Source organism: Notothenia rossii, assembly GCF_949606895.1.
Source record: "Notothenia rossii genome assembly, chromosome: 5".
Taxonomy (NCBI): Eukaryota; Metazoa; Chordata; class Actinopteri; order Perciformes; family Nototheniidae; genus Notothenia; species Notothenia rossii.
In genome coordinates, this window is record NC_136903.1 from 71090032 (window position 1) to 71110322 (window position 20291).

A 20291-nucleotide genomic window follows, 5' to 3' on the forward strand; every position below is an offset into this window, starting at 1 on the left:
GGAAATATTTATTGTCAAAGCGTTTAATTCATTCATTGCTATCGGGATGTTAAGAGCATTCCATGGAATAAAACAAAAAGTGTTTCTGAAGTGAATTACCTACCCTACCTTTAAGTACATGTTTCTGGTATCAGTACTTTACTCCACTACTTATTTTTCTTACGACTTTTTACTTTTACTTCTTACATTTTTAACACAAATACATGTACTTTCTACTTATTACATTTTCAAAACAGGTTTGTTATTTTAGTTTTAATCTGTGTTTGGTGACGTGAGTCATTGCGTGCCTATTGATTTTAACACGATCTGTGTATCCATCATTTCCTGGTCTTCTCTAAAGAAGAGCGCCAATGAGAACTTTGTCATTTTGCATCGAAACATTCATTAGCTAACAATGACATTATTGTTCTATTAACATAAGGGAGGTCAGTTACTCTTTAAGACAGATTTCGAAGCCCATACTTCTTTAGTTTTACTTGAGTAAAGAAGTTAGTCAGAACTTCTAGTTTTACCAGAGTATTTGTAAACACGAGTATCTGTACTTCTACTTGAGTAAAGGATGTGTGTACTTTTGCCATCTCTGCATACAAATACGCCAGTGGTTAATTTGAGCCGGATCCTGCCGGAACAGGATCCGGCACCTCTTCATTTTGGCCACCCTGTGTTCCGGCACCTATTTGGGCTGATCCGGTACCTCTCACAAAAAATAAAAATAAAAAATGGTTAAAATGAAATAAAATATGCAGATATTAATTTACAGAAAAAATCCCAAGAATTTCATGTCGTTTATTAAGATTAAGATTTGAAAGAGTCGGAGATCTGTGTTGACGCACTGAAAAGCTGGACCAACGGACAAACGTCTTTCACTTTTGAAATTCGCCACATGAGGAGCACGTCGCAGAGAGGAAGAAACGGTGATTCAATGCAAGCATGTCAAAAAGACAGTTACATTTACTGTCTTTCTTCAAAAAGAAGGAAGAGGTAATAGACACTTCAAAACGAGTCAGAGAAGCCTCCACAAGCAGCGACGAGGGCAGCTGCAGCGGTCATGTTGATGGTCAAAACCAGGAGGAGGTTAGCGCCGCAACAGCTAGCCAGCTAGCTAACCGACAGCTAGCCAAGCCCGGGCAGCGGGTCAGGTTCACCGCCAGCCGGAACAGGAGCCAGCTACCGTCAGCCAGGTGGACCACCAACAGCAAAGGGTGGGTACCCTGGCATCAACTAGCCCGGTACAACAGCCGGAGCAAGAGGCGAGCGGAACCGCGACATCAGCTGGCTTACAGCAGGAAGATTCAGTAGGAGAGGAGAGCGCATTGAGCGTAGAAGAGTGTGGGACGTCCAGCGACAGGTCAGTTTTTTCTAACTGTGGCCAAGAACTTGGAGGACCGTATGTTATCTCAAGGAGGCCGGATGCCAGATAAAACTGGATATAACAAGTTCATTGAGGAGTTGAAGGTGCTTTTCGCACAATACTGGCCCGAGGACGCAGGTGCGCTGTATGGAGAGACTGAGGTCGAGTCACTGTGTCAGCGCTTCAACATTGCCAACCCGCGCGCAGTCATACGGGCCTACAGAACGTACAGAGACTCAGATGGTAAAGACACCCCCGATGAGCTGATGGAGTTACTTGTTGCTGTCAACAGCATTCCCATTGCAAGTGCTGAATGTGAGCGCGGATTTTCTCAAATGAACTTGATTTGCACTCCCAACCGTAGCTCTTTGCTCACATCTACCATGTCATCTTTACTCTTCCTAAATCTTGTTGGACCCCCCCTGGCTAAATTCAATCCAGTCCCGTACGTGAGGTCCTGGGTGGCCAAAGGACACAGAACTGCCACAGACACACGCAGTAAAAGCAGAAAAAAAGAGATAGAGGACAATCCGGACATGCTCGTGATGTGGGGTGTTTTAAACAACTAAATATGGTGAGCAAACATACTGTCTATTAATAGGCCGCCGTGCCAATCTTTGAATAGGCCTAATAAATATTTTTTTTACACGTTAAACCTGTTGAGAAATTAATTGCTGGCTGTATACTGAAGTCCCACCTGTGGTGATGTGGGCATTTGCCTATGTTGTGCGTACTAGCCTAACAAATTATAAATGATCGTCATAACATTTATACCATGGATACTATTTGAAATTGAGGCTTGTAAGTCCCACAGCGTTGCAAGTGGACATTTTCATGTTGTTTTCAGCACCTTTTCTGTATACGTTCCGGGACCTGTACGCGTCTCGTCATCCCTGAGCTGTCATATGTACTTTGCGTTCCGGCACCTTATGATTTACAAATTAAGCACTGCAAATACCCAAATGTCAACCTGGCTGTATTGTTAAGTTGTTTTTTTTTTTTCATGCAGACAGATGCAAAGAAATTACAAGACCTGAGCTGTGAGGTGCGGAGGAAGGAGGAGTGGCTGCAGGAGGAGAGGATGGAGAGGGAGAAAATAGAAGTGGAGCTTGGACGAGAGAGAGATTGCACTAGAGTGAGTTCATCGCATTATTCAACACAAACAAATTCAGCTCTAAATATAACTGATAGTGTGCCATCGTCATCTGCTCGGATTACATTTCTGGAAACTGGAGAACGAAGCCAGAGTTCAGTGTACTTAATGTATGACTCACTAGCAGGCACAAATAGAAATCTTCCATGAACAGCGAGTAAACATTTCTCTTTACTGCCATGTGATGACAACAGCAGGTGAGAGGATGAGCCTGGTCAGAGTGTGTTGGGATGAGTAAAATACTGCTGCCCCCTGTAGGTGCTGCAGAGCGACTCCAAGAGAGAGCTGCATGAGCTGAAGGCCGGTCTGAGGGCGGCCCAGAAAGAGAGGGAGGAGCAGCAGGCGGAGAAACAGGCAAGGCATCACACACACACACACACACACACACACACACACACACACACACACACACACACACACACACACACACACACACACACACACACACACACACACACACACACACACACACACACACACACACACACACATACAGACACACACGCACACCACAGCTATTTTTTTGTCAGAGGAAAATATTGTTTTTTTAATTCATATGGTGTCATAAGTTAGTGGTTGCTTTGCAGATTCAAATTAATAACACAAATGTAATCAATAAATAGATTAGAATGTATTTGTTATAGTTAAGATAAGATAAGACCTTAAAGCTGCAACATTAAAGTAAAGTACACATTATAGGGTCAATAATAATAATCCAATTACATAATATTCATGTTTGTACACTGCGTCATTTTTCCATAATGGCTTTTTGATACTAAAAGTATTTTTTTATGAAAATACTTTTTACTTGTCTCGTAGTATTTCCACTGCTTACATTCAACGATTCAAAGATATCATTAATTACAAAGCACAATAAATAATTCCATCCACTCAACAGGAAATAAGAGAAAATAAACATCATAGTTGTTAACATGAAATACTTTCTAAATGCATTTTAAATTATGTTTTTCTTACTCTTTTCCTTTCAATTGGATTGCCATTGGACATTGGTAGGACCTGATGATATACATCCTTCAGTTAGAGCGGAGGTTGGAAGTTGAAACTGAATCAAAGGAGGAAGTCCCCACATCCCTCTGTGAGTAACGACCACACGTTGTACGCTGCTATCTCCCTGCACTGTAACGAGTACTGAAGTGAAGAGTCTAAACTGATTTCATACAGCTCCTGGCTCTTCCTCCGAGGATGAAGAGAATGTGTCCTCAGCTTCCTCCCGATCAATCCTCTCGCCTCTGTTCCTGTCCACTCCCCTGGAGCGGCCTCACAGAGCCGAGAGCCCCGCTGCTGAGAACCCAGTCTCTGACACACAGGTGTGCCATCCCATTCACAAATGAGCCAAACAAGGGTTAACTCCACCTGCATCAGAGCTATGAGCCCTGCCAGTTTCTGCTCCAGTTCCATTGTTGACCACTGAGGTTTAACGCTGGCTGGTTGAAAGGAGTCATGACAATGTATTTATTCTAACCGGGTCGAGTTATAATCAGAGAAACATGAAAGCAAGACTTGCAAACCACAACATAAAAGTATGTTTACACATATAAGGAATGTGCTTAGTGTATACTGTATGGCACAAACACAATAAAAAGGAATTAAGTTGTACAAAAAATTAACAAATATAAAAAAAGAAGCCATTATTATATAATATTATATTTTCATAAAAACTTTTCTTGGACAGTTTACTCTGAAAATAAAAGGGTGGAAGTGAACTTACACTTACACTGACTAACGTGCAATAACAGTATGTAATATAGGTAACACCCTGGAGCATCTTATGACAATCCCAATGTATTTTACATGTGTGAATACAAAATGTGATTATTATCTATTATTGACCTAGTTTGTTTCTCAATATCCAAAAACAACATACCGTCCTGAGGTGACAGATTTGGCTTTCCACCAGCCCAGTACACACCCTGTTTCCCTCCTCCACTGGAGTCACCTCTCATAGAATATTTTTGGGATGACTTCATTCGCACTCTCCTCCCTGGTGGACTGGTTTCAGAAAGCTGTCCTTCCACTTACCAGGCACTTTCTTTTCTTGTGGGAAGAGTCATAGAGCACTAGAGAGTACAAATAGAAGAGTAAATAATATGCTAAAAGCAACACAATAAGAGTAAAAATAGCAGCAATAATAAAACATGTCCAGGATTAGCAAGCGGGAGAACAGAAGTCAAGCAAAAATGGTATTTAATAGCATTTTTACTGACAGTGTTGTCTATTTTTTTTATCCTCAGCACCTTCTGCCTCTTTCTCTCTGCAGTGAGGTGGTCGGATCCCCCATGTGGTAACAAAAAGATGGACAGCAACTGACTTGTATACCCCACTGTTGCAAGTTTGTGCCGGTCATCAAAAAAACGTTTGGATTGTTCTGATGATGCTTTGTAGCGGTTTGCCTTCACAAAGGACATCTTTACAGAGTGTCTGTGTTTGAAGATGACACAGTTTATAGTCTTAAGGGTATAGAATGTTTTTTTAATAGAATGGCTTATGGTTTCATATCTACTTAATAATACAAATAATATATTATTATATTGCTATATATTATATTATTAATAATAATACTTTAGATTTTCCAATGTAGACCTTAATTGTCTCAAATAATGTCTAAGTTCTAATTCTCCACTTGTTATCCGTAGGTTTTCTAGCTTTTGTTTTTAGCTTATTCAAATATGTCTGAGCATGCTGCAACTGTTTGGAGAAAAGTGTATTTGATACCATGGATTTACAACGTGTGTGTGTGTGTGTGTGTGTGTGTGTGTGTGTGTGTGTGTGTGTGTGTGTGTGTGTGTGTGTGTGTGTGTGTGTGTGTGTGTGTGTGTGTGTGTGTGTGTGTGTGTGTGTGTGTGTGTGTGTGTGTGTGTGTGTGTGTGTGTGTGTGTGTGTGTGTGTGTGTGTGTGTGTGTGATAGTTTTCTTATTGATCTGAGCTTCTGAGAGAGATGGTGCTCTTTAATCAAATCTGATGATAAATACATGCTGGTCTGTATTTTGTAATTTGACATCTTAAGTATTTCATTGCGGTCTGTAAATGGATTATAAAGAAGACACTGAAGGTCTGAAACAAAAAGTGCCTTTATCAAAATACAAGAAAGACAACAACAAATAACAAATAAGCAAACAATCAACAAATCAAAATGTAAAAACAAGAACAAATCAGCCCTGTGTGTGTGTGTGTGTGTGTGTGTGTGTGTGTGTGTGTGTGTGTGTGTGTGTGTGTGTGTGTGTGTGTGTGTGTGTGTGTGTGTGTGTGTGTGTGGATATCAGAGCTATTTTTGAGTACATTGAAATAAAACAGATGAGGTGTCTGAATCCCTGAACATAAGAATAAGGCTGTTATTTTCACACTACAAATATATATAGTTTATAAAAAAAAATACAACAGTTAAAAAACAACAAATGTAACAGATAAAATGGTTCCAGCTTCAAAACTCATAAGAGATGACTTTTTTTTTCTATCAAATAATACAACATGAATACATTTCCCATCATTGACCTTACTGGAATTTGTATGAAGTTGTTTTTGTCCAAACGTAATGAAATATCTTTGGTCGTTTTTCTTTTTCCTATTCACATGCTTACATATAGAGCTGAGGCCTTTGTGACCTCATCCATGGCTTATCTATTGCACCCGCTCAAATCCAATATAACAAAAACAGAAAACATTATCATGAAATACGGCTGCAATGAGATATTTGAAAACCTCTGGTCTTGGCTGAAGATGTGCAAACGATTGAGTGTGAGTTAGAAAGACGGAGAGAAACAGAGTTAAGAAAAACACTGAAGATAATTCTTATCTTTCACCTCAGTCATAGATTGGGATGTTTCCGTTCTATATTATCACAAATCAGTAGACACACAGTCTGTAAACGTCATTGTGGCGTCAATGCTGATCATTTAAAACCTCTGTGAATTTGATGATGTCACGTCTGGTGGCAAATATCTATCTCTATCATGGTCTCTGCTGGCGTGTTGCCACTAAGCCGATCTGTTCTCAACATCTTCTCTTTCTCCGCTTCATTCATCCTCTTTTCTTTAGATACCTTACACCAGCTTCTTCTTTTATCCCTCATATCAACAAATCAAAAATACGTTGCAGCTTTACACCTGACACCATACTGATGGAGACATGTGTCCCTTAGACATATTAAGGAGTCCAGTAAGACTACGTTGTCTTTCATTACAGAGATCATTTACATTTATACATCTTGAGTAAAAAAAGCTAAATGAAAAACGAATTATTTACTTTACAAAGTCTCATGTATCTCATGAGATACAGCACACATTTGAAACGGCTGCCCGCGCTTCAGCAGACAGGGAACCCAATGTAAAGCTTTCGTTTTCTTAATTTTGTTGGATGGATGCAACCTCGTGTTAATCAATCATGTGATCAAATATCAGCTTACAACGGTATCAATGTCCAACAGAAGTCTTTGGGTGAGAACATTTGAAAGTTTGCTACAAAACGTATTTGATATGCATTTTTAAGATACTTACAACTTCTGCTTAACTGCTGGCTGTGGATTATGGCACTAATGAGAGTAACATCTACAACATCACTCTGTGGGTTGGTAGACACACTAATGCACACACACACACACACACACACACACCTGAGGTTTTCTGTGAAGTAAACTGATTGTAAGTGTTGTGCCCATTTGGAAGATTGTATTCTCACTCTTACAAAATGAAAAGAATATGGCTTATGTGCACCTGATATACTGTACCAAGGGCATGATCAACAACTTCCATTTCTAATCATCTCTACTCTTTATTGTAAGAAGACTTTTGAATTGAACAGGGGTGCGTTCACAGCAGCAGTTTCTCAAAATTCAGGTGATACTTGGCACTAAAAAAGAATCAACCTGAGATTTTGTGATGACATTAAATCCACCCTGCAGATTCTTTAGTATCTTCGGAAATGGTGTGTGTTTTTGTCAGAAGGTGGATGTAGTGTGCTGCGTTTGTTTTTGCATTATTTGTTCGAGTCCTATTTGCATCACAAGAACCAGAGCTGAATGACAGTCTTCCTCTTATTGTCTTTCCGATGTTTCACGAACTACATGTGAGTTTGAGTCCTGCTCACGACCTGCTCTCTCTTTCCCTTTTCACTGTGTCCAATGTAGCAGAAATGCATACAAATAAAAAGACAAGCTAAATGAACTACGTGTCAAGTCAAATTTGAGCAGAAAGAGAAAAATATACAAAAAAAGCAACAAGAAGTCCCATAGACAGGAAAAAAGACAACAGAAACGTGTACATGCATAGAAAAACCACTATTGAAAAATAAGTTGCATATCTCTGAATAGCGATAATAGGAATTCTGAGAAGACATTTGCGGCAAATGGACACCACGTAGTGTTCAGTTGTTGCAATGTATGTTTACCATCAATTGTATACAAAGCATAGCCCTTATGGATAGCGGAGGAGTTCATTTTCTTCTGTCCAACACCTCTAGTTCCTCTTTGGGTGGACAAAACACTTTTGAAATATCTTTTGTACAGTCTCATTTTGGCACAGTGACCTTTTCCCGATGCTCTCCCCAGCCCACTGAAATGTAGTGCTTTTGCTTCTCCCACTCATTGCCTCCTCGACTGAATTCAACACGCTTTCCTTTCAGCCACATGTACAGTATTCAGTCTATGTAAATATGTGCTGTGTGAAACACTGGTGTTGTATAAGAGCCTAAATCTGTGAGGTTTCTCAGGAGAGATATTGCTGGGTGAGGGCTCAGTGATCTGAGGGAGGAAGCAGCATCATGGCGTCTGTCTCACTGCGTTTTCCCACTCACGCCTTTCTTTGGCCCCCCCCCCCGCCGCAGCCGCCTCCCCCCCCGACGGCTCCCTGTCACTGTCCGCCCCTCTGTCTTTCTCCTCGTCCCAGTAGTCGTCCTCTTCCTCCTCCTCTTCTTCCTCGACTGCAGACTCATCCGTGGTTTTCTCTTCCTGTTTGATGGCTTGAATGGCGGGGGGGGCGGCTGCAGCGCTGTCCCCCGAGTCGCTGCTGTCCTCGAAGGCCTCGGGGTTCTCCAACATCTCTCTGATCAGAGGAGGCATGGGGCCCGAGATCTCCGTCTTCAGGGTGACGACTCGCTCTGTACCTACAGGCACACACACACATTTATTGAATGGATAGTGTATAAAAAGGACAGTGGAAAGCCTCTCCTACAATGAGCATATTTCACAGGTGACAGGTTTCTTTGCTTATTAGAACAAGAATGCCTATGTCTAGTAATTAAGACAAAATCTCTTAATTTGCTTCCTAATTTAAAAGCTAAGAAACATTGGGCATTGTTTTTTTACACCTGTGCCGATACGATGTCCAGAGGTGGGAAGAGTACTCAGATCTGGTACTTGAGTAACAGTAGAAGTACCAAAGTGTAGGAATACTGCATTCATGTTACTCAATCAAAATATACTTAAAGTACCAAAAGTAAAAGTACTCATTATTCAGATTGTGTTGTTTATATTTCACATCATTAAATCAAATCTGTAAAGCAACTAAATGTGTTGAATAGATGTAGCCAAAGTACAAAGTAGCCTAAAATGGAAATTCTCAAGTAAAGTACAAGATCTCAAAATGGTACTTAAGTACAGTACTTGAGTACATTTACTTATTTACTTCTCACTTCTGAAGATATCTTGTATTATTAGTTTGTGTACAGATAGTAACACTTTCTGGAATAATAATAACACAAGAACTTTTTCCAAAAATGGAATTAAACATAAACAAAAATGCAAAATCTGCTATTCAATGCCAACAATAAGTACTATACAGTGGTTTATTCTCAGTACTGTGGGTACATTTAGTAGGAAGGTTTGTTACAGCCCTGCTTATTTGATGTGATACTGGTGTGTGAAACCTCAGCTGACCTTTGGTGCTGATTCCTCGGAGGTCTGTGACTTTCATCAGCATGCGGGGAAACATGTGAGGCTTGTTGGGGCGTCTGCGGCGGGTGTAGATCTTCAGAGCCTCCAGCAGTGGCTCCTGCAGCTTGTCGACCTTCTGGGGCTCCTCCAGATCCATGCGGTCTGAAACAATGGACATATTCAAAGAGGTGAAGAAAAGCTGGAAACATTATAGTGAGGGAACTGTAAAACAATGAGAAAAGTAACATTTTAAAGATCTGCTATCATGCGATTTTTAGGCATATATTATGGGTCTCAGATATATACAAATATATAAAAAACATGTCTATGACGTGTTTTGCTCAAAATACCAAACAGATCATGCATTTTAGACATCCCTCATATCCCTATATTTCTGCCCTGTTAGAGAAGTGCTGATTCTGGGTCTAACGCTTATACTCAGATACTCTGCCGTGATTAAACGCCATATTATGTTCCAAACCACATCAAGGATTATTTCTGAAAGAGTATCATCAGATGCTTTTTCTCTTGCAGGTTTACCACAAAGTGAGTTCCTTTTTTTATTTCCGGCTTTTTTACACATACTCTCTCCAGTACAGGTTAGCTCTGAGTGTTAGCGATGCTTGCTAATTTAAACAAAGACCATATTGCGTCCAAAACCTGTCGGGCATTGTTTCTGATAGCGACGTTTCTGATAGGGCCGTGGGTGTAAAGCCAGCAGACATTTCCGATATTACGTCGTATCTGAGGCAAATCTGGATCAACTCCGTTATACCCCCGTTTTTAGAGATGGGGGTACAGAGGACGAGAGAGGGATTTATTTTCTATCACTTTGTGAGTTCCCTGACCCACCGGGGACACATATTTATGTATAAAAGACATAGAAAAGTGCATTTTGCATGACAGGAGACCTTTAAGAGTCTGTAAGCTAATGATATCACCCCGGTAAGAAAAGACCTACCTCCGCAGATGAGGCAGATGGCGCTGAGCAGGCCTGTTTCTGTGTCGTCCATCTCCAAAGGCAGTAGCTGACCGGCAAAGGCAAACACCAGCTCTGTGAGCGGGCCGAAGCCGGCGTTATGCATCTGGGTCCTGTTGAGGGTGAGGCCATCAGAGAAAGTCATTGTGTCCTGTTCTGGGGTGTAGCGAGTGCATATCCTCAGCATCTAAGAGAAGGAATTAAATAAGAAAACAGAGAGGAAAGAACCATGTGGGCAGTTAGTAAAAGGAGGAAGAAATTCAGTGAACAAAAGAATCATGGCAGCTATTCAGATGAATCATTTTAAAGTTAAGCAGCGTGACAAAATGAGAAAGCGTGAGGGAGGTGGAAGGGTATTAAAAAGGAGGAGGTGTTTGGTACCAGGATATCCAGGCATGCAGATTTGAGGAGGGTGATCTGGTCAGCGATGGTGAGCGTGGTGAAGCCCGGTAGCCGCTTGGCAAACTCCACAATCTTTATAATGCACTTAGTGGACAGCTCACTGAACTTATCCCACAGGCCCAAGTCCAGCTGCACTCTGTGGTCGGCACTCGAATTCTGGGAGAGAGAAAGAGGGACACTTTGGTCTGTGTGCTTGAGCAGAGTCCATACAGCGTTCTGGCAAAACAGTGAGCTAATGCCTCAGTGGAGGGTTTAGGGCAGGGGTACTCAAATACAAATCTTAAAGGTCCAACATTTTGTTTTCAATAAGACAAAGGTCCGTTTATTACGGTCTTTCAAACTTTTAAACAATTACAACAAGATTCTTAACACGAGGTTGCAAAAACAAAAATAATCTGTATGCAGCAGTTTTCATTGTTATTGTGTCTGTGCTTGATCCCTCAGAGTCGCAGTTTAAGAGCTGCAGTTATGAATAAAGGCAGCTGCACCCTCTTTCATTCAGCATTCCCATTATTGCTTTATAAATGTCTAACCCCCTTCTGTGTCCACTGAGGTTCATCAGGCCCAACACATCCTCAACAAACTCCCCCTTTGCCTCATCATAAAAACTCACAACTGAGCAATGTCAGTGGTGTCAGTGGACTCATCCACAGCTAAGGAAATGCACTGTGCTTTTCTTATTCCATCACAAAGTTGATGAATCAAATCACCAGCCAGTGTTTATGTTCTTCTGGTTGCTGTGGAATCTGAGAGGGGGATTTGCTTGACCTGTTATTTCCTCTTTTAGTTTGCCTTCAAACATGGCCTCCATCACTTCAGTCATGCATTCTTTTATACTTCAGTTATGATCCAGTGGAGAGTCAATACCTGCTGGCCTAGTTCAATCAAAGTGGTTACTTTTTTTTGGCTGGGCAGTTTTGCACACCGTCTTATTTAACTTTCTCAGGACTTAAAACTTGTTTGGGGGGCAGACCCCCACAAAGAAAAACATATATTTACACACGTAAGGTCATCATCTTAACAGTTTTGTTTGCTCATCCGTGAGCAGAGCATCAAGTTGACATGTCTATTACAGCTGAATGCGGCGATTACCATCTTGTTCAGCAAAACGCCTCACAAACTGATTAAGATCAACAGCTTTAGTGCGTTTTGATTCAATGCTGAGTACAGCCAACCTGACAGTCTCTTCTCTGTCATTGTAGACCGCACCTCATTCCTTCATTACTTTGGTCCGAATGCTTCTCGTTTTGCGCCGTACCGTTCAAATGAAATCGCCGCCAATCATATTTCCACGCTCGCGCCAGGGCCGGGGGAGGGGTTACAAGACGTACGTCTAGTGCTGCATTCACTTGCACTCGGACATTAGAGACTTTCTCTCATAAATGTCCGATGAGCCACAACTTTTCTTTCAAAACAAAGCTGCCAACTGGGGTGGCAGCTGGGGTGGCAAGGCCTATTTTGAGGGTAGCAGTTGCCCCCCCATGCCACCCCAGTAGGTGAAACTAGGCTACTAGCTACAGTACAGATGCAACTAGATGAGCTGTTAATTCTCGCTCTGACTTTTTTTTTTTAAACACACTCATTTTTCACACCCGCATTCCGCGAAGACCCGCCCTACCGTTCCTCTGATTCGCAGACTGTTGGTGGGGGGGAAAAACGCTGACGCTGAATGTGATTGGACCAATGCGTTGACAGACACACACAGACAGTGGAACAGTCGGACATGCAGAGCGCTGTTTGTTGTTGGACATAGCGGAACACTTTTGACTCGTTGCGTTGTGGCGATGTCTCGCAGATAACACATATGAAAAGTATAATTTGCTCAGAGTCCAGAGACAGTTGTGGTTCGGTCCGGATCCGGACCGGAGTCCGGACTTTGAGGATGCCTGGTTTAGGGGGTGGAGGTGATAAAGCATTACAAAACTTACTGTAGTGTATTTTCCCAGTTGGCCCAGAGATGGGAAGGTTTCCTGGTGAGCTTTGCTGACTTTTTTAACCAGCTCTTCCAGTTCCCCGCTCAGCTCGTAGTTCTCTGGCAGCACCACCTCCTCCTTCACGTCCTTCTTCTTTTTGTTCCTGTCGTTACGCACCGCTAAAAGGAAATAGAGACACAAGGAGACGTGGTCTAAAAGGCAATTCTTCCCACAGTATTCCTTTGTAACAATAATATTGATGACCATATTTTCTTCTCACCTTCTTTGGACATGCCAACCTCAAAGCACTTCTGCAGTCGACAGTACTGGCAGCGGTTGCGCGTCACTTTGTTGATCTGGCAGTTCTTGTCTCGGTGGCAGGTGTACACCATGTTCTTCTGGATACTTCGCCTAAAGAAACCCTGAAACAGAATTAAGACATTTTATTTTTCACTGATCATGCCAGTAGAATGCTCTTAATAACATCTCTGAAAATAGAACCAGCAACCAGGTGTGATGTTTTTTTTTTTTTAAACTGATATTTGCGATGCTTACATGCTTTACCAAGATCGGGAATATTGTCATCATTAAATCAGAATGTTAGCATTTTCATTGTGAGTGTGTGTTATCATGAAGCTTGAAGCACTTCTCTGCCTGTGTTCAACGTTAAGATGGTTATAGACTTTTAGTTGATTGATTTCTAATGTAATGCTTATAAAATAAATTGTAATATGCTTGATGCATTGCATACATTTGTTGCCTGACTTAGAACTGAAGTCTTCACTGCTTCTTTCTGAATATATTGTTCTTTGTTTATAGACTTCAAGCAAACAAAAACTCCAAAAGTGTTTTTTCATTTCATTTCAAGCTCTAAACCCCTACTTTAGCAAAGCTTTCATTGCAAGTAGATTCAGTTGACATTTGCTGGTCACATGCAGCACAATGTTTGGCTGTTACATTAATAAAGTGCATTGATAGTAAGGATACACTAGGGGGCAGCTCAACAGAAGCTAACAGTACAGCTCTGCAGTGCTGACATCTGTCCGGCTGTGGCTGAAACATCAGCTGTCCTCTTCATACATGTCATGTGACTCCTCAGGTGTCTCTGGCTTCATTTACCTTGCAGCCCTCGCAGGAGCTCACTCCGTAGTGATAACCAGATGACTTGTCCTGGCACACGAAGCACGGTTTGTAGACGCGAGGAGGGGGAGGAGGGGAAGGAGAGCTGGGCACCATCTCCTCTGAGCTGGTGCTCTGGGTCTCCACCGCTGCAGGAAGAAGAAACAAAAAGCAACTCTTATTATATCAGAACATCTTGTTTACATAAGTGCTTCAAGTCTTTTGAAACTATGATGAAAGCTAATACAGCAACTGATTAAGAGAGAATGGTCAACAAACAACCCCCAACCCCATGCAGGCCACCCCTCGGAGCCAGAAGGCAAGCTCAAAGGCAGACATTTTTAAGAGAAAGGGGAGGAGGGTGAGGGGGCACTGCTGATTGACAGGGACTTAAAAGAGACACAATTAGCTGATGGCCAGATGGCCCTGCTGATAAAATGCTGATTGGCAGCTGAGATTTGATTGGCTTCTCCATTTACTGGTGAGTGGGGGAGCAGCATACCTCTGTTGACTTTTTGACTGACATCTGAATCTTTGCATCTGTGTGTGTGTGTGTGTGTGTGTGTGTGTGTGTGTGTGTGTGTGTGTGTGTGTGTGTGTGTGTGTGTGTGTGTGTGTGTGTGTGTGTGTGTGTGTGTGTGTGTGTGTGTGTGTGTGTGTGTGTGTGTGTGTGTGTGTGTGTGTGTGTGTGTGTGTGTGTGTGTGTGTGTGTGTGTGTGTGTGTGTGTGTATAAATGATATCCTGTCTAAACATCAGTCAGGCTTCAGGAAGAAACATAGCACCATCACTGCAACAATGAAAGTGGTAAATGATATTACTAGTATGCTAGATAATAAACAGAGTTGTGCAGCTCTGTTTATTGACCTTTCCAAAGCGTTTGACACCGTTGATCATCGCGTCTTAAAACAGAGGCTACTCAGTACTGGCATATCCAGCCATGCAGTGGGGTGGTTTGTGAACTACCTCTCTGAAAGGTCCCAATGTGTTCATTTTGATGGGCTGTCTTCTGAGTGGTTAAACATTGCTAATGGTGTTCCTCAAGGTTCTGTTTTAGGTCCACTTTTATTCTCCATATATATCAACAGTTTAGGTGAAAATGTGGATGAAGCTACTTTACATTTTTATGCGGACGATACCGTGATGTACTGTGCAGGTCCCTCCATTCAGGAGGCGGTTGTTAAATTACAGGCTGTTTTTAACATTATTCAGACTCAGCTCTCTGAACTAAAGCTTCTTTTAAATGTGGATAAAACCAAGGTAATGCTCTTTTCAAAAGCTAAAAAGACACCAGAGCCTGTTTTAGATATTGTATCAACGCAAGGAACAAAACTTGAAGTTGTTGCCTGTTACAAATACCTTGGTATCTTGCTTGATGACTGTCTCTCTTTTAAACTTCATGTCAATAACCTGCTTAAAAAACTGAGGGTTAGGCTAGGTTTCTTTTTCAGGAATAAGTCCTGTTTCTCACTTGAGGCCAGGAAAAAAGCTAGTCACTGTGACCTTTTTACCTGTGCTGGACTATGGTAATCTGCTGTATATGAATGCACCTGCCAACTACCTGAGCAAACTAGATGCTGCGTATCATAGTGCTCTGAGATTTGTCACAAACTGTAAAGCACTTACTCATCACTGTACATTGTATACCAAGGCAGGTTTACCATCACTCACTGTACGGAGGCTCAGTCACTGGTACACTTTTATCTATAAAGCTATGTTGGGCAAACTCCCGTATTATATCTGTTCATTGATAAAGCAGAAAGTTGCAAGCAGCTATTGTCTGCGATCACAGGATATAGTCTTGTTAGATGTGCCAAGAGTAAGGACTGTCTTAGGTAAGACAGCTTTTATGTGCGCAGCTCCACTTGCTTGGAACAGTCTACAGGCAAAATTGAAATTGAGCATTTTTATTTCTCTGAATGTATTTAAAGCATGTCTAAATGAAATGCTTTCTGACACTCTGGGTATTTGTAAATGTTGAATATGTAAATATGATATCCTCTGTTGTTTGTTTGTATGTTGTTTTTATGTTTCATGTGGAACTAAATGATGCAGGTCTCCCTTGTAAATGAGATCGATGATCTCAAGGGACCAATCTGTCTAAATAAAGGTTTGAAATGAAATGAAATGTGTGTGTGTGTGTGTGTGTGTGTGTGTGTGTGTGTGTGTGTGTGTGTGTGTGTGTGTGTGTGTGTGTGTGTGTGTGTGTGTGTGTGTGTGTGTGTGTGTGTGTGCACGTGTGTGCACGTGTGTGCACGCTCACATTTTTATTTGAAAGGCTGTCTAACCAGACCTGCCTATATACCTCCTGCCCCATGTGAACAAACAGAGGCGGGATGTTTATGAGACTCTGCTGTCTCCCTCTCGCTGTCTCGCTAAAGAAAATGGCACACTGTATAACACCATTTGCTGGCCATAGGCACAAGTCCTTCAACTGCTGCTAATGAAAACGCTCAAAACAAACAATGTAAAGTAGACGCAGGTACAAATGTATCCAGCTGTTTAAAAAAAGACGTGGTTCCCTGAACTTACAGAGAGTGAAACACGCCTGGTACACATTTGAAGGTGATGAACAAGAACAACCAGATTCCTTCGAACATGCCATTCAACTTTCACCTTCACTCACCCCAACTTCACCTCCCTCTGCCCATTCCCACCCCCACTCCCTTGTTTCCTGGCCCTAAATTCCTCACTGCAGGCTGGACAGGGTTTAATAGTTGCCCAGGCTCATAAGCGGCCCTATAAAGGTTGTGTCTGGGATGGGGAGGAGGCCCCCGGCCAGGCTGACGGCCTCTTTATTGGGATCCAGTCACCTTGGGCAGCTATTCACATCAACAGCTCCATCCTTGGATCCCTTCCTAGTAAAAATAAAGAATCTGGGGTCAAAAACCCCAAAGTCACAGCCCCTCCTGTCGCCTTCAATGGATAGCACAGGACTGAACCAAATGTGGCCCCCTCCCCACCACAGCAACCCCAACCTGAACCTTCAGCCTGCCATTAACAAGAGTGGTAAGGTTTCAAAAAACCGAAAGCAAAGGCACAAAGGAATAATCTAATAAAAACAGAGAGGGGAAAATGAAAAGAAAAAGAAAGAGAAAGAAGGAGGTGAGTCCGAGGACAGCAACTTCCCAGTGGCCGAGAGGTTAAAAGAAATCCTGACCATTTAACTTTGACCTTGACTGAAGAAGGCCATTGCTAACTACATGACCATCAGCTTGCTTTAAGCTTTCAATTGAGACTTCTGAACTTTGTCATTTCAAACAACATTCGGTGAACCATGACTTGGAGGAAATGTGTTTTCAAGCTGTTGCTACTTCTAGCCGTTGCAGTAATTCAGCCTACAATTAATTATTATTATCCAAAGTAAAAATGTTTTGAAGGTTTTGAGAAAAAAACAACCCTAGTTTTCCATTAAATACTGTAATTCATTGGGTACTTTGATCTGGTTTTGACACAGTGCTTTGTAGGTGTGTAATTAAATTAATTATGTAATTAATTGATAAAACTGTGCAAAAAATAATAACTGAGGATACTGTTTTTTTTTAAGTGAAAAGAGTCTGAAATGGAAATAAAAAACACACCAAACCATCGACCATTAAATTCCCGTGCAATGTGCTTACATTTGAATAATTCTGTTGTTTGAAGTCCCAAACTGTGAATAGCCAAATGTTATTGTAATAAGATATATATTAAATAGTATAACATTTATATTATAGACAAAGAAATCCGTCTACCTGCACTAAACTTCTTTATGCTTCATCATACAATATAAACCAGATGTGTGCACTATAGCTAAAGTGCTGGTACTTTGAAAATGTGATTCATGTGGTATACTGTATGTTATTTGAAACATTTACCAAACCTTTTTTTTTTATCCGTTTTTTTTTTACAAAGATTATGTATTACGTCTTTAGGTCAATTATATTTTCCAACAGAAACAAAACAACCCTGATAAACAACAACTTGCCTAAAAGCACATACACTCATTAATAATGCATTAGGAATAAAAAACACAATTCATTTGATCTGCTATCTGTCATGCGCTATTAGTTGTTTTGTTGCAATCAAGTGAATATGCTGATTTTCTTTGTCTTCTCTGTTATGGTTACTTTAATATACTTCAGTTTTTGGATTAAATTAACAATTTGAAGACAGCGTCTTGGACTTCAGGAATGTGTTAACAATCATCTTTCATCCCATAAAAATATAAAAATATCATAATATCATAATAAAGAAAATGGATTAATTGAGAAAGAGGCTTAATAAAAGATAAAGAAACGATCGTTAGCCCTGATGGTAATGTTCATAGCGTACCTCATGGTTCATCTTGTCAGAAAACCAGATTGTAAAGATTATAGAGATTGTCATGTCTGCCTAATTCATATACTTGCTCTAAATAATAGCACTGTTCTCCAACAATGAGTGAAATTATTCAGAGTTTGCAGGAGAGCGTATCATGTTTCACGTGAGTTTACGGGTAAACAAAGAGCAGCTTGTTGCAGGAGGTAAATACTATAATGTATTCAGTTTGGGGGGCATCGGAGCCCAGGTGTGGGGGGTGGGTCTGAATGATTGGCGCTGTAACATGATCACTGTTTTCTGTTTATATAGTAACACTGACAATGTAAAAGTGGCCCTGAGAGAACAAGTGGAAAAATAGCTCCCATTGAAACGGAGAAGCTGCATCTGGCGCCAGGAGAGAGGTAGTGAGTGACACCGTCTGAGGGTGGTGAGAGTGGGTGAGGAGCGATGTGGCTCCCACAAGCATGACGCAGGGAGACAGGGCGAGAGACACTGGGCTGAAGGCGGCGAGAGAGGGAGGGAGGAGGAGGGGGAGGGGGATTTTACCTGCCGTGGAGAAAAGAAGGAGAGGAGCCAAAAACTGTCAAGGGCTGTCATCACCCTGAACTGAGCTCAGCCTCAGAGCCGCGGATGGAAAAAATGCCTCTCTCCCTCTCACCTACAACTCACCCCTCAGCGTGTCACAACATCAATCAGCACACCTCTATTGGATGCAGATCAGAAAGAATGACTCTTGTGAATCAGACTCATCAGCGAGCCGGATTTACACCCTCTGCAAAGTTTCACATGCAATCAGAACTATACATATCACCTGTCATTGGATGGTTATTGTGAAAAGCTGTGTTTTGTGAGGGTTTTTTCACCTAACACTTCTTCAGTTGATCTACTCTTGTTTCTGGGTCTGTTCCACCTTACTCCTCTCTGTTGTCAGATCAACACATCCCTGTTTAGACAACAAAAGCCTTTCTGAAAGCGGACACCTTCCTTGTCAGCTCTGATGAGTCTTGGTGGAGTGACAACTTCAATCCTGAGCATTAGTGGACTCAGTAACAGCCACATACTGCCAGCCCCCCCCCCCATTTCAACTTTGAATTGTATACAGTACACATTTTACATCATATCATTTGTTTGCAGTTAGTACACTAGACTTTTACATAGATAACCGCTTTTATACTGAAAGGAAGACAATGCTGGTGTCATCAGACGTTTTTCAGAACTAATCTGTCATTTATTAATAAGAGTATAAAACGCAGATTGATGCAATGTGTCATGGAGCTGCAGTTGTTTAAATTCTGCAGGACACACACATGGACAGAGTGAGCATGTGGTTTATTTGACAAAGATATTGAAGGTGTGTTTCCTTGCCTTGGAGTGGCTGTGCAGTGGACACAGTGTGACATCTGGCCTGTAGGCATGCAGCCTGCCAACACCGTGCATCTCATTGAACTAGACTGTGGCCTGGGGGCTCCAGAGTGTAGTGGACCACTGTGGCATCATAACAAAGCAATCATAAATGGGAAATTGTTTATTTTGAGATAAGATATAATTTTTAACCTCAGATCTTTGTTAAAACAAAGTTAACTGAGCGAAAGGGCAGTTTTGACTGAAACCTCTTTCACTTTGAATCTTCCAAAGATTGATTTTGATAGGAAATTCAGTTTTTACATAACCTCTCGCCTCACAAAATGTTCAGCAGCACACAGTGGAATGTGCGTGCACGTGTGAATATGTGTGTGTGTGGGCTGCTGCACGGGGCCACAGGTCAGCTGTGTGTGTGTGTGTGTGTGTGTGTGTGTGCGTGTGTGTGTGTGTGTGTGTGTGTGTGTGTGTGTGTGTGTATGTGTATGTGTATGTGTATGTGTGTGTGTGTGTGTGTGTGTGTGTGTGTGTGTGTGTGTGTGTGTGTGTGTGTGTGTGTGTGTGTGTGAGGGGTTTCAGCGTGACTTTGAGTGCGAAAACATTCACAGAAACAGTCTGAGGAAACTAAACATCATTCATCATGAAATAGCCATAAGACATTGTGTCATTTTCAAAGAAATGCATCTTGTAAATTAAATTCTGGTTACATGACATGGTCTTTCATTAAAAAAATGCATGTTTGGTGCTTACAGTGACTGTATTCTGTTGTAATGCATGAGAGCAGATTAACAGTGGGGGAGAGCCACAGCCTCAAATATGCTGAGCGAGTAAT

At 41.6% G+C, this 20291-nt stretch overlaps 1 protein-coding gene, 1 long non-coding RNA gene and 1 pseudogene across 3 annotated transcripts in view; 2 read left to right on the forward strand and 1 right to left on the reverse strand.

Annotated features, from left to right (window-relative positions):
* The window catches only part of LOC307038869 (calcium-binding and coiled-coil domain-containing protein 1-like), a gene marked incomplete at its 3' end in the record, with an annotated part of 3971 nt that extends 1044 nt beyond the window's left edge, over window positions 1–2927 (forward strand). The window contains exons 3-4 of the mRNA XM_079680543.1: window positions 2178–2486; window positions 2763–2927. Of these exons, the coding sequence (XP_079536669.1) occupies window positions 2178–2486; window positions 2763–2927 (474 nt within the window). The remainder of the gene's footprint in view (window positions 1–2177; window positions 2487–2762) is intronic.
* Window positions 2928–3448: 521 nt separating this feature from the next.
* Window positions 3449–7681, forward strand: LOC307039488. Its single transcript, XR_013808251.1, has 3 exons — window positions 3449–3600; window positions 3687–3832; window positions 4757–7681. It is a non-coding gene; the product is annotated as an uncharacterized lncRNA (long non-coding RNA).
* The window catches only part of LOC307039487 (retinoic acid receptor gamma-like), a 41609-nt pseudogene continuing 26893 nt past the window's right edge, over window positions 5576–20291 (reverse strand). Inside the window, exons 3-9 of the transcript XR_013810662.1 lie at window positions 13801–13949; window positions 12962–13103; window positions 12697–12860; window positions 10748–10924; window positions 10349–10553; window positions 9391–9549; window positions 5576–8618 (exon numbers count right to left, since the gene is read on the reverse strand). The product of XR_013810662.1 is annotated as a retinoic acid receptor gamma-like (transcript). The remainder of the gene's footprint in view (window positions 8619–9390; window positions 9550–10348; window positions 10554–10747; window positions 10925–12696; window positions 12861–12961; window positions 13104–13800; window positions 13950–20291) is intronic.